The sequence below is a fragment of the Excalfactoria chinensis genome, chromosome 4, assembly GCF_039878825.1.
Source record: "Excalfactoria chinensis isolate bCotChi1 chromosome 4, bCotChi1.hap2, whole genome shotgun sequence".
NCBI lineage: Eukaryota > Metazoa > Chordata > Aves > Galliformes > Phasianidae > Excalfactoria > Excalfactoria chinensis.
Genome location: NC_092828.1, coordinates 64,844,949 through 64,861,123, shown reverse-complemented (window position 1 = coordinate 64,861,123; position 16,175 = coordinate 64,844,949). Strand labels below are relative to the sequence as shown.

At 34.9% G+C, this 16,175-nt stretch overlaps 1 protein-coding gene across 2 annotated transcripts in view; it reads right to left on the bottom strand.

The window, feature by feature from the left end:
* FSTL5 (follistatin like 5) overlaps nt 1-16,175 on the bottom strand; it is a 232,486-nt gene that overhangs the window by 177,568 nt on the left and 38,743 nt on the right. For both annotated transcript variants that reach the window (XM_072335512.1, XM_072335514.1), the window contains exon 3: nt 14,434-14,467. In XM_072335512.1, the coding sequence (XP_072191613.1) occupies nt 14,434-14,467 (34 nt within the window). The remainder of the gene's footprint in view (nt 1-14,433; nt 14,468-16,175) is intronic.

The following is a 16,175-nucleotide window of genomic DNA, read 5'->3' as shown; positions in this document are numbered from 1 at the left end:
ACAAGCACTGAAATGAATACACAGTATAGGTCTTGATCATAAACTCAAAGTGATCATAAACTCAAAGACTAGGTAGGTAGGTGTCTGCCTGTCCATCATTTCACCAAAGGCTTTGCATGGCTGGAACAAATTCACTTAATACAACATGAGTTTATGCTCCCGTTTCTGAAAGTTCAGTCCTATCTCACTGAGCTCTTAGCAATAAAAGAGCCAATAACCAAGGGAACATAGATTTCACAAAAGTCATTTTCAGTGACTGAATTGCATCTGTGCTCCATTACTTGACAACAACAGACATTAGCCCTATTGTTTCTATGGTTGCCTTCACTGCCTCACAACATGAGTGCTCCCTCAAATCAGGGGACAATCAGAGGCCGTGTTAAACGTAGTAGTACTCTAGCAGCTTCTGCTGTTGTATTTCTTTAAAATGGCACTTACTCTGTCAATTTAGCATTCAGGATCTCCCGTCACTGACTTACAGAAAAATTTTCCCCTCTGTTTAGTGGAGTACCTTCAAATCTTTCTCAAACTAGCATCACCATCTCAAGTTGGAAAGCAAAAAGTTACGATTGTACTAGGTCCTTCTGTGTGTGATCCCACTTGTACATACCCAATGCAGAGCTGAAAGGAGCTTGTAAGTCTCAAGGAAACCAGGGAATATGATGTCCTAAATAATGTTATTGGTTCATTGTTCAGACTTTCTCTCCCATATTGTTCATGTGCGCCAAGATCTCTTCGTCAGTATCTCAAAACATTACCTTGATTGATCTGATATTCAGCTCCATCTTTGACACGTGTCATCTTGGATATGAATGCAAGCTCAGATTGGCTGGTCAAAATATTTAGCAGATAGGTATATGTTTCAAAAGAAAATGGCAGGATATTTGGACCTATTTTTGCACTGATCACAGACCACCTTTCCTGACTCAGCTTAATGATTTCGGAATGTTTTTATGCAAAGTCATCCTATCAGTACGTGGCTTCATAATGTCATATAGCAGTCTGCATACCTGGTCTTTAGAAAGTAAGAGCAGGTTTGTGAACCGAATCTGTCTGAACAGAGCTGCACATTTTTAAGTGGCGGATCTCTACCCATTATTTTGTAAAGCAAAAGGGAGCAATTTAGTAAATGCATTGGCTTGATACCTTCATAGATTTTTGAAAAAATATTTTTTGTGTGTTATAAAAGCTTTCAGAATGACATAGCCTGATTTAAGTCCCTATCTGCAGCCAAAATTCTGTACAGCTTCAGAATACCACTAACCTCACTCAGGCTCAACATATGCATGCAAGATGCAGTACTTACAGAACACATTTTGACTCTGCTGCCTATAAAACACAATTGCACAACTTCAAAGTTGTTTTTTTAATGGAAGCTACTTTGATTAGATAACTTTTATATCTCTTAAAAAGCAGAAGGCTGTCACATTAATATCTGCAGATAAATTAATGTTTCTTGATAACAAGTATGATTCCAGGGTTCTTAGTAAAGTAATAAATAAACATTCTGCAAACTAAAATAATAGATTCACTGGATGCACTTAACATTCTACATGTAAAAGTTTTTTCCCTAATTTCCCTCAAGTTGTCCTTCTAGTGCCCTAGCTGAAATTAAAGAACATCAAATTCTAAGCCTGTTTAACTTAGAATAGCAAAGAATTAATCCTTATAATGAAATAACTCCGTACAGTGTTGTCTTTGAATCATTAGAGGATTTGCAGATAGTATCTTGTGAATGCAAACAAGATAATCATACAAGCAGAGATACCAAATAGCCCTTATTCCAAACACTAGTGGGCATGCATATTCAACAAAATGCAAATATTGACTTTTCTGATAGCAACTAGATCAGATTGCTAAAGTGCCTAATGGGACCCTGTAATCCCAGTGTGAGAAACAGTACTGACCTTCATGCTCTGTATGGCTAGCATGTAGCTTGCTTGCATTTATGATTCCCCTAACCTCTAAGCATTTGACACAATTGGAAGAATAAAGTAGACATGTGGAAAAGGGCATTCTCAGTACAAAAAAAGCTTGAAAGAAAGTAAACGGACTCAAGTCTCATAATATCTCTCTAGAGAAAAAAGGCTGAAATGGCATTTGGAAGTGACTGCTTCTAAGAAGACACATAAAAAGACTCTTTTTTTCTTAATGAGTCAGGAGAGAGGATCGTAACAGGTCACACACCTGAATGTTTGGCAGTTAGTATGACCAGCTTATATGTTAGAATATGCAGACATATTAAAACCTTCCTTCCTTCTAAAGAGCATTGCTCCCAACTCAGAATATACAGTCACATGGAGACTTGGTTTTTGAATGGCTCACTTTACCAAGAAACTAAAAAGAGAAATGAAAAAATTCACAAAAGCAAATTTTAAACCATGACAGGAATATAAATATTTTTATAATATTGTATAGCTTATGCCAATTTTATTTCATGAGTTGTATAACTCTTATGCTGCTTTTATTTTGAGATATCAATGATAATTATAAATAGTAACAAGATCTCTTAGTGTTTCTAGGGAAAGAAGGTCAGGTTACTGCTGATTAGATCAGAGTGCAAGTGGCATAAACGATCCTTTGGGCACAGAAATTATGATACCAGAATATTTTTAGTGTTTTTTTTGGTGTTTTTTTTCCCCCATTTGTAGTTCATTTTTAGTGTGCAATTATCCTTAAAGCTACAAAAACACAGCTTTCACATTTTATGAGGAAGAATCCATGTGTGCTAATTAGAATCTCAGTGGCACTTATAATACAAAGGGGATTTTTATATGCTTTTCTATTTGCTGTAATTCTTTATTCTCCCCTTCCTCCTGAGAGCCTTCATTTAATCAGTTCTATGCAGAGTTTTACAAAGCTAAGGAAAATGCTTGCTTTAATATTCTGAGATTTATTTATTTTTGAGTCATAATAAAACCTTTTCTTAAATTCCTATTCAAGTAATGCCATCGTTGATTTTTATGGTATTTCAAAAGAACTAAAATATCAAAACTTAACTGGTTACCAGTATGCCAACATTCACAGTTCTACCTGAGTTCTTTATGTATTATTTGCATTGAGAGTATAGTAATCTAAGTCTGTGCTTAGTCTAAGTCTAAACAGAAAGGGAAATGCTTGAAAACAAACCAACAGTTTTTTGCCAGTGTATAGCACAGGTAACTAGATTTTATATGCCAGAAACTTCAGCAAGGAAGAAGATAAAGCAGCCTATTATATCATTCTTGGCACAGTAGATATGTAATAATTCTTTGTCAAATCATTTAGATTATTTAACCAAAACTTCATTAGAAGAGGTTAGTTACCACAAGAACTGCATAGACAAAAATCTTTGCCAGGCTAGAGAATCTGATAAACGGGTTTTTTATCCATTTCTGAAGCCTAAATAGCCAAATATCTCTGTGGCAGGGCCTCAGAGAACGACAATTTGTTATTACTTTCCATGAAACTGTATGTTTCTTCTTTCAGTAATGGAGCAACATACACTTTGGCAAGGCTACTCTTAACTTGGCCTTTTCTTATCCCATGAAGTCCATTTCTCCTTGGACTGTAAAACTGAAAGTTGTGTCCTATTATTACTAAAAAACAACAACAACAAAAAACAACACACCTAGAAGTGAAATCAAATATTTGATCCCTAAAAGCTTTGGAGCTTCAAAGGCATATTTCTGTCCTTGTATATGCAGAGGAGGTTGTATATAGACGCCCCTGCACTTGAGAAACCAGAATAGTCTGTTCTCTCCTGAGGGCACAGCTTACTTCCTGAATAATCAAAGATATGAATGAATAGCATAGTATGAAAAACCAAGACAAGGTTCACAAAAGAGGCAGAGTTGGAAAAGAAACGCGTAACTTTCAGTCTTCCATTCTGTTAGGAAAACAGTTTCTTGAATTTTCACACACACAAAAAAAAAATCTGTATGATCACTGGAGTAGCCATTCTCTGTGTTATTTCAAGACTGAATTTTATATGGAAGTTTACATGAACATTTACGGATACAGCATGTCAGATGAGGTTTAAATAGTTTTGTGTGTAATACTTCCTATTATTTTCCTCTCTCAACTAGAAGTACCTTCCTTGATAACATTAAGAAATCTAGAGCTTTAAATCATTGTTGGCTACTCACGTCTTCAAACAACTGATTCTTTCCTTTGTTATTTCAAAATTACAACCTTGATCATCACTTCAAAAAAGTTAGTCTTGTTTCCAGAAATTTGTACCGACAAATTTCATCCCATTTTCACTACAAACTTGAAAATCATTCAGTTATTTAAAAAATATAGAAAGATACTGATTCTACCAGAAATTTCTTGCTAGGACAGCAGTTTCCTTCACGGCATGTTGTGACTTGTAATAATTCATGTGGATTTAAAACAACAAAAAACACAACTTTTATTTCTAATGCTGATGTTGCTGACAGTACCTAACTAATATTTACATCTTTAACAAACATTAAAAAAAAAAAAAAAAAAAGTATGATGCCCAAAATTCAGATGATAAAGATAGAAGGCTGGACAGGAAAGGGAAAACCACACATTCATCACACATTCATTTCTTACATGCATATGGAACTGAATAATCAAAGAGGTTTTCCATCTTTTTATACTAAGAGTTTAAATAGCTACTGTGTGCTGTACAAAAAAAAAAAAAAAAAAAAAAAAAAGACTACAATATGTTTTAATTTGACTAGAGATAATAAAATGTTAGGCTATAAACTGATTAGCCAGTGCTGTAATTAAATTACACTTTAAATACTTAAACTGATGCTAGTTTTATTCTGTGGAATATTTACAGCTGGCCAACATCTACATGGTTCAAGAAGTATATCTTCACAAGATACAGTTGCCTCATTTAAAGCCCATTAGTGTTGCTTTGTACTAAAATTATTTTCTTAAGAATTTGTGCATGAATGAAGACCAGTTCTAGGGCACATTTTCTGGGGAAAAGAATGGCTGCCTACCTAGCAGCATGCCTTAGTTTAGGAAAAAAAATGAAAATAAAAGGAACACACTAGAACTGTTTTAAGTACTGAATTGGGAATATTTCTGTAATATTAAGAGCTACATTAATTTGTGTAATGCCCATGGGATGCTGCTTATTCATATATCAGGGTACTAGATCATTAGTACAGTACCAGAAAGGCAGACAGATATCTGTACTAACAACCAACTTTTTTTTTCTGAAAGATGCTTATGTTCTTCACAACAGGAAAAATGGTACAGAATCATTTTCATATTTCTACTCTGTAGACAGAACAGCAGGAAACTGCTGCTGTTCATCTGGGAAGAAAGCACTATTTCTTTAAAAAAATATATGTATACTGAAAACACTTCTGAATCAAAAGAATGGGAAGAAGGGACAAAACAAAGGATAAAGTTACATTAAGTTGTGTCAGAATAGATTTTGAAAGGTTATTTTTAAAGCCTGACACTTTAGTTTACATCTAAGAATCAGGTTTTCATGGAGCTATTTACATTTTAAGGATCAAAAACTAAAAGGAATTTATCAAAGAAAGCTATATTTATATTTGTCGATTGAAAAACAGAAAGACATTTGATCAACAGCAATCTCCAGTTGAGATCTTCTCAGAAGAGAGTCTATTACCCACATTTAAAACCCTAGTTAAAATAGATGCATTCATTCCTTGTGAGTTCTCCTTAGAAGCATTAGACTTCTAAGCATAATCAAAAGAGGCAGCTGGGTCCACCCTTTATGATAATGTGCCATGCAGCTTTATTAATCTGACCTTTGGAAATAAATGAGAAATTTAATACTGCCCCACCATAATTGTTAGTGGCAGGCATTTTAGCAGTCTTTAATTTGCACTTCACTTTAATATCTGCTTTCAGTTATGATGTAAATGTTAACAGGATCTGACACTGCTAATCGTGTTTCTGTGTCTGAAGCAGTGGCCAAAGAGTGTGTTTGGAGTAAACTGGGATGTGACCTTAACGGATAATGAAATGCATCAACTCTGGCTCTGCAAAGAGTAAAACAAAAAACAAAACAAAAAAAAAGAATGCTGTAATTGTTTCAATTGGCATCTGAGTGCTGCAATTACTGGGTAGGCCTGAGGATGTGGGGGAGTACAAATCATATTCACGAGACTCATATTTCAAGGTTACATGAGTTCTGACTGTCCTTTCAGCTGACTGCAAGAGATACATGATAGAAGATAATATTATCCATATACAGTCAATAGCGTTCTAAAGAATTCATAACAAAGGCAAAAATTCTGTTTTTCAAATTGTATGAGTAAGAAAATGTCTTCTGCATAACAAAAATCTGTTGCTCTTTTCTGCACAAGTGCTCTTAAAGGTTTTACGATCTATAAACAACACAGAAAAACAATCCACAAGTCATGTTGATAGCTATCAAACTTGTGCTGTAAGCATGCAATAGAAGGTAACATAGTACTTGAATAAAAGGGAACAGCTACTTACAGGTATCTACTGTAGAATAACATAAATTAAATTGTTTCTTTCTGAAATACCAGTATGTATGATCTGTCTTTTGAACATTCTGTACTCTTCTCAGAATTCACTTTTACTTTTAGAACGACCATTGCTGGCTTTTAAACACTTCTGCACAAACAGTCCAATAGGAAATTCTATTTATTGAGTTGTTTTGTTATGGGTTGTTTGTTTTTTTTTTTCCGTTTTGGGTGTTTTTTTGTTTTTTGTTTGTTTGTTTTTGTTTTTTTTAAGTCTACATCTGAAAATGGATGCTTACGAAGCTTTTAAAGTTGTGTGGAATTTTAGATGGATCTTGATCTTTTTCACTGGCATAAATATCAGACCTTTTTTCTTTTTAAGGAAAAATTATCTTAGAAGGCTATTTTAGATCAGTTTATACTAAGATTATTCTGAGATCTTATAGAGTGTTATATAGTAGAAGAAAAACAACAAATAATAAAAGCTGCTTTTCCTAAAATGAAACCATTGATTGTTTAGCTATCAAATTATATACTTATTCCCCCACCCCCCAAATAAATAAATAAATGTAACAGTTTCTAATTAACTGCTTTACAGCTGTTTCTAACATTGAGTATTCTTTTTGAAAAATCATTCTAAAATCTTTTCAATTGGTAAGATGTGAAGACTATAATACTTCAACAAACATTCAGCAACCTTAAGTTGTTCTTGCTCTGGTTCTATTGTTTCCAGTCAGAACAACCACCTTCTACTCACAAGTGCTGTGAAACAACTTGCCCCTGCTGGCTATTATATAACAAAAGTAACCGAGGTACCAATGGTGCAGGTACAAAGCTTGCAAAGCTCCAAGTTTCACATTCAACTGCCTCTTTTACATTCTCAGAATTCTATTAATTCTGCAATCAAATGCACACTTGCTACATACGAACAACTTGACATGCATACCCTGCAAACACTGCACTAATGATTTTATTATGAATAGAATGGAATCTTAGAATACTTCTTCATCGTACCACTTTCTCTCTGAATTTAGTGCAGGCCTTTGGTGCACAAAAGCTACTTCAAAGTCCTTCAGAAGCCATTTGTGTTTCCTGTGTTTCTTTCAAGGAGAAGGAAGAAAAGCAAATAAATATAAAATATTCTTTTGAAAACAAATATACTTCAGAGTATTTCTTTTTTGAAGAAAGCTGTTGAAGACATAAAAGAATTCTAATATATGAAATTACACAGCTCGTAGCAAAAATGTGTGACTTGCAAACTCAGTATCAATAATATAGACTAACTTAGAGAAAGTATGGTTCTCTGTTTCATTTTCTTTCCTCACCCTACACTATGAAGAGCATAAAAAAATCTCTCTAAAACATTTGCAATTCCATTAAAATTAAGCAGTAGCTCCTTTCACATGAGAGCTTCTAAAAACTCTAAACACTGTAAAATTTAGGAAAACAATAATCAGACTGTTAGTCAAAATGCACTTCTATAAAAAATAATTTGCAGGTTACACTATTATAACTCAGACTACAAACATATTTAAATAAGCAAAACTTACATTCATTCTTTGAGCGACTTCTCTAAAACTAGAAAAGTCTGATAAGGAAGGAATCTGTGCTGCATTGACTATTCATGACTTTTTTTTTTTTTCCTTTCTGATGTTGAATCCTTTCTCATCTTTATCTATTTATGTGAAGTTTTTGTGCACCACAGAAAGAAACCCTATGAATACCACTGCGCCTATTTTCTCCTGTTTACTTCTGAAGGTCTGTTTTGAAATAGACTTCACAAATTAACAAAATGTAGCCTAAATTTAAGGTGGATGTGGATGAATTGGGAAAAATAATAATAATAATATTTTTATAACTACGTCAACAGCAAGAGGAGGGCTACGGAGAATCCTTTGTTGGATGCCAAGTGTAATTTGGTGACTTGGTGACCAAAGATCAGGATAAGGCTCGTGCATGTAATGCCTTCCTTGCCTTTGTCTTTAATAGTAAGACTAGTTACTCCCTGGGCACACAGCCCCTTGTGCTGGTAGATAGGGATGGGAAACAGAATAAGCCCTGTATGATCTATAATGAGATGGCTTTGGACCCGCACCGAAAGCTGGATGCTCACAAGTTGGTGGATATGGTTACCAAGCACTCTCCATCATTCTTCAGCAGTTGTGGCTAATTGATGATATCCTGGCAGACTGGAGGCTGGCAAACGTGACGCCCATCTTCAAGAAGGGCCAGAAAGATGATCCTGGTAGCTACAAACCTATCAGTCTCACCTCAGTGCCTGGGAAAGCTATGGAACAGATAATCTTGGGAGCCACCATGGACCAGTTAAAGGTCAAACAGTGGATCAGGACCAGTCAGCATATTAGAGAGTATATGTAACAGCAGGCAAGTTAGTAAATGTAAAAAAGGTCTTTTCCAACCTGAGTGATTCTACAATTCTATGAATAGTTACTTCTGCATTAGCTCTACAATACTACTACATATGAGAACCATTAAACCTGCTGTTAGTGCAGACATTTCATTTTGCAGAATTATTTCCTGGAATTTCTATACATCTGAATATTTTCCTCCAGAATAGCATGAATATTACATGTAAAAAGAAAAATAAATGTAAATGCTCACTTTTTTCCTCCCTAAAAAACATCAATGTTAGGGGGAAAATAAATAAATAAATAAATCTTTGTACATTCAATTCCTAAAATATTTAAGAGATTTCAGGACACATCTTACCCTCAAGTAGCTCTAGCTTAGTGGAAGAAATAAGAACTACATGCATTCAAGAAGAATTACTTATCCCTGATGCTAGCATACTCAGTTAACAGCACTGTCTGCTCGTTTTTATAAGACTATGGACGAGAGTAAAATGGAGAATTTTTTGAATGGGAAATAGAGATACATTTCTTATGGCTATTATTAACGGATGAGAATTTGAGCTGACCAGGCTCTGGAGAAGAATGGAGTAGGATACAAATGGAGTAGGATACAAGGGTCAGTATTGGCTACATTGAATACAGAGTATCCTCAAACCACCTCTTAAAAATTTATTCATTCAGCTAAATCAGAGCATAATAAAGAAAATATTTGGAAAAAAAGATATTTAGTAGCTGCATTCCAATGTGAAGTATACTCTTAGACATACATTTACTAACTTGCCTGCTGTTACATATACTCTCTAAAATGCTATAAATTTTTATGATATATTCTGGTCTACTAGAAAAGGATTACAGCACTGTGACAAATGAAAACATGAATCAATTCAGTCCAGTAGGACTGTAGTTCAGATTCAGACCATATTCACACAACAGCAGTCTGCTGAAATATGAATTTAGAATCATGTGATCAAGCAGACATAATGATTCACTGGACATATACGTTACAGAAAGTAATGAAGTGGATTATTTTCCATAATTAATTGGTTTTACATAGCATAAGATCCTGATGCCATATATTCTCATCAGGACATACACAGTTTACTCCAGTATCAAAAGCAATACTGGACTGCCACACTGCAGGATAGACAGTTTGCTCACCCACTGGCATGTGAAAATATCTCCAGTTACACTGTCAACTTAAAAAATCATTAATTTATTTAAGGCCTTACTGACTCTGTCCCTTAAACTCTTTCCATTTTGAACATTATTAAACTTTTTTTCCATCCCTCTTGTCTGATGTTTATCTGGGTATATTATAAAAAGACTACAGTACTAATCTGGAAACCCAGACAAAGCCATAAGTGCTTTGCAGGTGTGTTGTGTTAGCTTATAAGGAGCCATATGCTAGTAAGATGGGAAAGCAATGCCCATATGGTATCTCTTTTTCTTTTTCCTGGTATCTAAAGATCATAAAAGATATATACATTTGTTAATATCTGAAAAGTAGATATGTTCATAATAATAAAGTATTAAATTGTATTCAACCAATCAGTGAGTCAATATTATCAAGGTAAGCACAAAGTTAGAAGGATTTAATATAACTGAAAGCCTGGGTTATAATTACGGTCAGTCAATGTTCTGCTCAGTTTTAGATGTTAATGATGTTCAAAACTCAGATCAATAATAGCTAGCAAAAACTTAAATAACATTCTGCAGAAGTAGCCCCTAAAGCACAGCTAAAATGAAGTACAAGTTCATGTATGTAAATGTTTCCAATGATATATGTCGTAGTATCATGATGTCTGTGTTGGAATCATAGGTCTGGGTTGGAAGGAACTTTAAAGACCACATAGCTCCAACCTCTGTACCATGATCATCTATAAATGTTATTATGATCATGCATTTGCTTTCCAGACCTTTCCTGGAAAAAATTTATATACCTTTCAGTGACCGTTCTTGAAGTTGCTAAAATGAACGGGCAAAGACAGGCAAGTTGTAGAGTGATATGATAGCTGACACAATATTACAAAAATTATGGCCATTCTCTCAGTCTAATTTCAAAATTGTTTTGGAGGTTTTCATGCTGGTAGATCTTCAGTTTTTATATTTCCTAGAAATATAAGCTTTCCAGAATAATGCTGGTGGAAATGACTTCTACATTAAATATATTTGTGATATACTCTATTAAAAGTATTAAATATTCTCCAAAGCTAAGCATAAGCTAGGAACACTATTCTGCATACTGCTTATATACATGCTTTCTAATATTGCCAGACATACTTCCTATTTAACTTGAAAATATCTATTTTACCATCCACCTTGTGTGTGGAATAAAATTATATTAATTTGTGTGCACCAGTTAGGTTTGGGAAATAGAGGTAAGGAAGGCCAAACTGTGCCTCCAAACCATCAAGGTGATTGTTTGCTCTGTTATTTCTTTCAAGTTAAAGACATGATTTTGGAGAAACAAACCAGGAATTAAAATACTTTTAGTATTTATTAACACATGCTAAGTAAACAAGCATGAGCTAAGTATTCAAAATTTGAATGCATAGTAGGTTATACAAAACACTCTCTACCTCGAAATTTCATGTGCTTACATAAATGTATATGTTAAGATTGTGTAAATAAAGTGAAAAATGTTTAAAAATTCATATGCTGTAAAATATTTCACATTCTTACATGGTTAAATAATCTTTTTCAGATTTTAGCACCCGATTGTTATTGAACAGAAGGTTTGTTTTTTGTCTTGGTGATAACCATTTTAACACAGAGAAAAATCTCAGCAGTATAATGAAGTTTGCCATCACACAATGAAATTGTAAGATATCTGTGTTGTATTACTTTATGTAAAAGCAGTGTTCCTTTTTTTCTTAAACAGTGTATTGAATCTTCTATTATATGTTGCAGTAAGGAAAAGAATATCACAGATCAGAGTGAGATTAGATTAGTGTCATAACAGGGCATGTTTGAGAATTGCCTTCTATTTTGGCATGAGTGATTTAGTGGTTGCTAGCAGAAGTAACAGATGGGAAAAACAACTGGGTCAGAAAAACGTCAAGACAAAAACTAAGCACTGCAAAAATAATAAAACCATTAGTAGAATAGAAATAGAAATCAGATTTATTTTACTTCATCTATTAGTTTAAAATAAGTAGGCAGTTATAAGATATGAAATGATGCCCCTTACTGACTTATCAATCCTTAAATTCTGCTACAATATGCACATCTTATAAAAAATACAACCCCGAAGAAGTAGTGAATAACAATTAGATACTGGAACACAGATATCAGTGGAAGTTATGAGGTACACCAGAGCCTCCAGAGTTTCATTTGGATAGCCTGTTTAACATGAGCTGCAGTTGTCCTCCAAATGAAGATGACAACATTAAATTTCAAAGTTTCAGAAGATTTAAGGATCTGCAGAAAGCATTTTGTCCCTTTACTGTAATTAGTAGCTGCAAAATACAGAGCGTATATGGAAAAAAAGAAAACTGCAATCTACACAAGGGAACCTGCGTTAGAAAGGAGTTGGACCAGACGATCTCCAGAGGTCTCCTCTAACACCCAGAATGCTGTAACTCTATATGTGAAAAATTGGGATCATTTTTTCTAAAGCCTGCCCTGTGTACCTATGAATACTGGGTAATACTTCCAGACCACTGAAATCTTCCATGCTGAACTGTCAGCTTAGGCTGCATGCACAGCATGCAGGAAGTTCAGTTGATTAAAACTTTACTCAAGAGAAGTTACACATATAATCACAACAAATTTTGTGCATCTGAGCACCAAACTCTACCTACTGGGAGATGAACATCTCCCTTTAAATAGTTTGATATTTTGCTTTGGCTGTAGTTGCTAGCAATACTGAGAAATGCTTATTTGATTAGTTAACAGCTAACTAACATGATGAGCACTCTTAACTAGCTTACTAGTTGGTCCCTAACTTTAACCATTCCTCCCTGCATAATTACCATACACCTAGACAGAGTAGGGGGAAAAAACAATCAAACAGCACGATATAACTTTGTAATTTCAAATGTGATTTCACATTTCAGTACCTTTCTTTGTAAGCATAGACTTAAAGTTTGCAGTTCTTCAAGTTTAACAAATCTCTCATTTCTGCTATCTAATATCAGTTTTCATAACCTTTTTATGTAACCTGTGTTAAATCATAAAGTTTTTGAACAATATATCATGGGTATGCTCACAACATCTCAAGATAATTCACCCAATTACTTCAGAAAACTTAGTCCAGATGTTATTTAAAGTTGTCTTTCTGGTTTATCATACTGTGAATATTCTTTAAAAGAAGAACTTATAGTCCTTTAGATGATGTAAATTATATAATCAAGAAAAGCATGCCTGTACTGACACAGCTCCACACAATCATCAGATTTGGCTTCCCTTTAGGTGTCTGTGCATAGCCTTCGCATGAAGAAAAGCGAGGAAATGGAAATTAATGAGCACTGTGATATACAGATCAGTGAATTAACAACAGCTAACGCAAGTGATATGATTATGCATTGCTTTTTAGTGTAATAAAAAGGTAGGCTAGTTTGTTACTTAACACTTTCTCAGAAACCTTTAGTATTATTTTCTACCCACCCTTTTCCTCTTCGAAGCATTTCATAACCTACCTCCATAGGCACCTACAACTTCAAGACAACATTCTTGGATCGTGACAGAAATTTCACCTTGCATTATTTGAAAAACAAACTTTTAACAAAGCAATTTGGGTGTTCTCTCTCTTAACAGAAATCATACTAGAAAGACACATGAAAGCAACAATGTGGGCATAGAGTAGGAACTAAAACAAGAATGGTGGCATAATAGATAGCCAAAGGTTATCTATAGGAAAAACTCACCAATTCTGATGCCTTCAATCTAGATGGAAAATGCTGAAGCTGTTCACCCAAACTCCATGAAGGAGCAAACTCTCAAAAGAGATGCTGCTATCGTGGTGGTCAGACCTTAAATGAAGTCTAGGAGAGGCGGAGTCAGGCTCCACCCCTTCTGGGAGCACAGCTGAATTACCTTCACCTGTGCTCCCACGGCTGACCCTACATTCGCCTCAGCTGTTTAATCAGAGGTTCAGGCTGTGATTACCAATTTCCTATACAGTGGGTTTGGGAACATTCTATTTTATTGATACAAGGAAGGCTGTTTCTTTAACCCAGATATTCTATTTTATGTAATGCACAACATAAGTTGTACTGAAAGTATAAAAAGACTTAGGCAAAAAACACAGATGACTACTCTTGCAAGGCATCCCACTAAAGGTGTGAATCATTTGCGAGTAAATTGTAATCACATACAATTAGAAACGTGCCGAATAGAAAGCTAAAGTGACTATACCAATGTTTCATTAAGGTATACCAAGCTTCCACAGTTTACTTCACAAACATGGTAAAAAGACAGAATCAATCCCATATAGAATACAGCAGACAGCCTTGTTTTTCCTCTATCAAAGTTATTTTAAAATGGTTTCTTAAATAAGTACATTTTACACCTCTCTGGATATATTTTTGTCATTTCAAAAATTTTACTAAAATATTACTAAAAATGAATATTTGATTTTTTTTTATAGTTACAAGAATCACATTTTGAAAACAATTAGCACTTACCTTTACTTCTTGAGCTCTCCTGATTCTTTTCCTGCTGCAATTAAAAGAAAAAAAAATTATTATTTTAAGTAATAGTTACCATGTAAACCATAGATACACAGATCCGAAAGAACTTATAGTCTAGTTCATCCTCCTTCCTGTTCAGAGATGTCAGCTGTGCTGCAGAAAGATTACTATACTGCCTGTTTTTAAAATCCCCTAGTATTTTTCATAATGACAGTGATTGAGCACTTGAACACACTACCCGGAGAGGTCATGCAGTCTCTTTTACACTACATCTATCTTGGGAGATATTCAGAATTCATCTGCCTAAGCCCCTTTGCAATGTGATATTATTCTGAGGTTAGACCTGCCTTAATCAGCTGGTTGAATTAGGTGAGCACTGAGGTGACAATATGCCTAAATGATTCCATGAGCTGAGGAAGGGTGTCCAGAACCCCAGAAGCAGAGCTAAACTGTTATCATAATTAGAAAGTTTCATCCCAACAGACAAAATGGCTGCAGGACACTGACAGGAGATATGTCTGCCAGCCTGGGAAACACAGTCCTGGCAGCTCAGCCTTCAGCCTAGTGAGTCAGCAAGAGAACCAAGGACATCCCTGTAGTGCATCTGCACTCCAGACAGCCGGAGATGTCCTGAAGATACTATTGGTAAAAATGAAAAAAGCATCAGAAGAAAAACTTGTGACCTCACGAGGTGAAAAATAGCCTGCAAAAGAGGAAATTGCCCTTAAAAAAGCTAAACAAAATGGAGAGCAATCAAGAAGATATGATAGATGAACTGTCTGCTGTGCTCTATTCTGTTGGAACCGATAAACCCATGGTGGTATCAGATACACCTGATGGGGATCAGGATTCTCAAAGCAGCCTACTGGAGAGTCTAATCAATTGTTTTCCTCCCAACCTGCATCATCCAACATCTCAGCTATCAAAAGAAGTCCTTCTGCTTGAGCAAGTGACAACAGTAAGACTGTCACATATTGCCTTGTGGCGTTACCTACATGAACATGAAGTAGGTATGAAGAAGTGGCACAGAAAACCCATTCCTGTATTTCAAGCAATGAGGCAATCTAATTTCCCTTTGTAAAACAATATGCCAATGTTCCTTCCAACTCAATCCTCCAAATGTACATACATCAATATGTTTTTTTTCTTTTTTTCCTGTTGTTTCAAAACAACAAAGTAGGTCAAAACCTGCACCTACCTGGAACTCACATCTTCAAAACACTCCATGTCTACATGAAATGCACTGGTCAGATTTAAAGAAAAGAAAGAAAAAAGAAAAAACCCACACATACACCTGTTTTTATTGACTATAAAATATGGGGTACCTGATTTTAAAGCTTTTTCACAAACATGCCTAATGTTTCCTGAATACAATAAATGGTATTCCTTGATTACAGCCTAAATTTCCAAGTAAATCTAAAGTACTGATTCTCATGTCATCCCAGATTTAGCAATGATTACCTCCTCTGACACCTCTTTTTAAAGTGTCTATGTCTAGTCAGCATTTGGTTAAAACGACCTAGCCAGTGCTTCCTTTTTGTCTTCACAAAGGAGAATATTTTCCTTTTCATTTTCTCTCTCTTCAGAGGTCAGGGAGCAAAGCTCAGACTTTGCTATAACAAGCCAGAGGAACTCAGAGGAATCTTATTCTTGTTCAGCAAGATGGACTTATTAAAAAAGAAAAAAATGTGGTAAAAAGTCAGAGTTATGTTAACATTCAGACACTGCAGCATGTA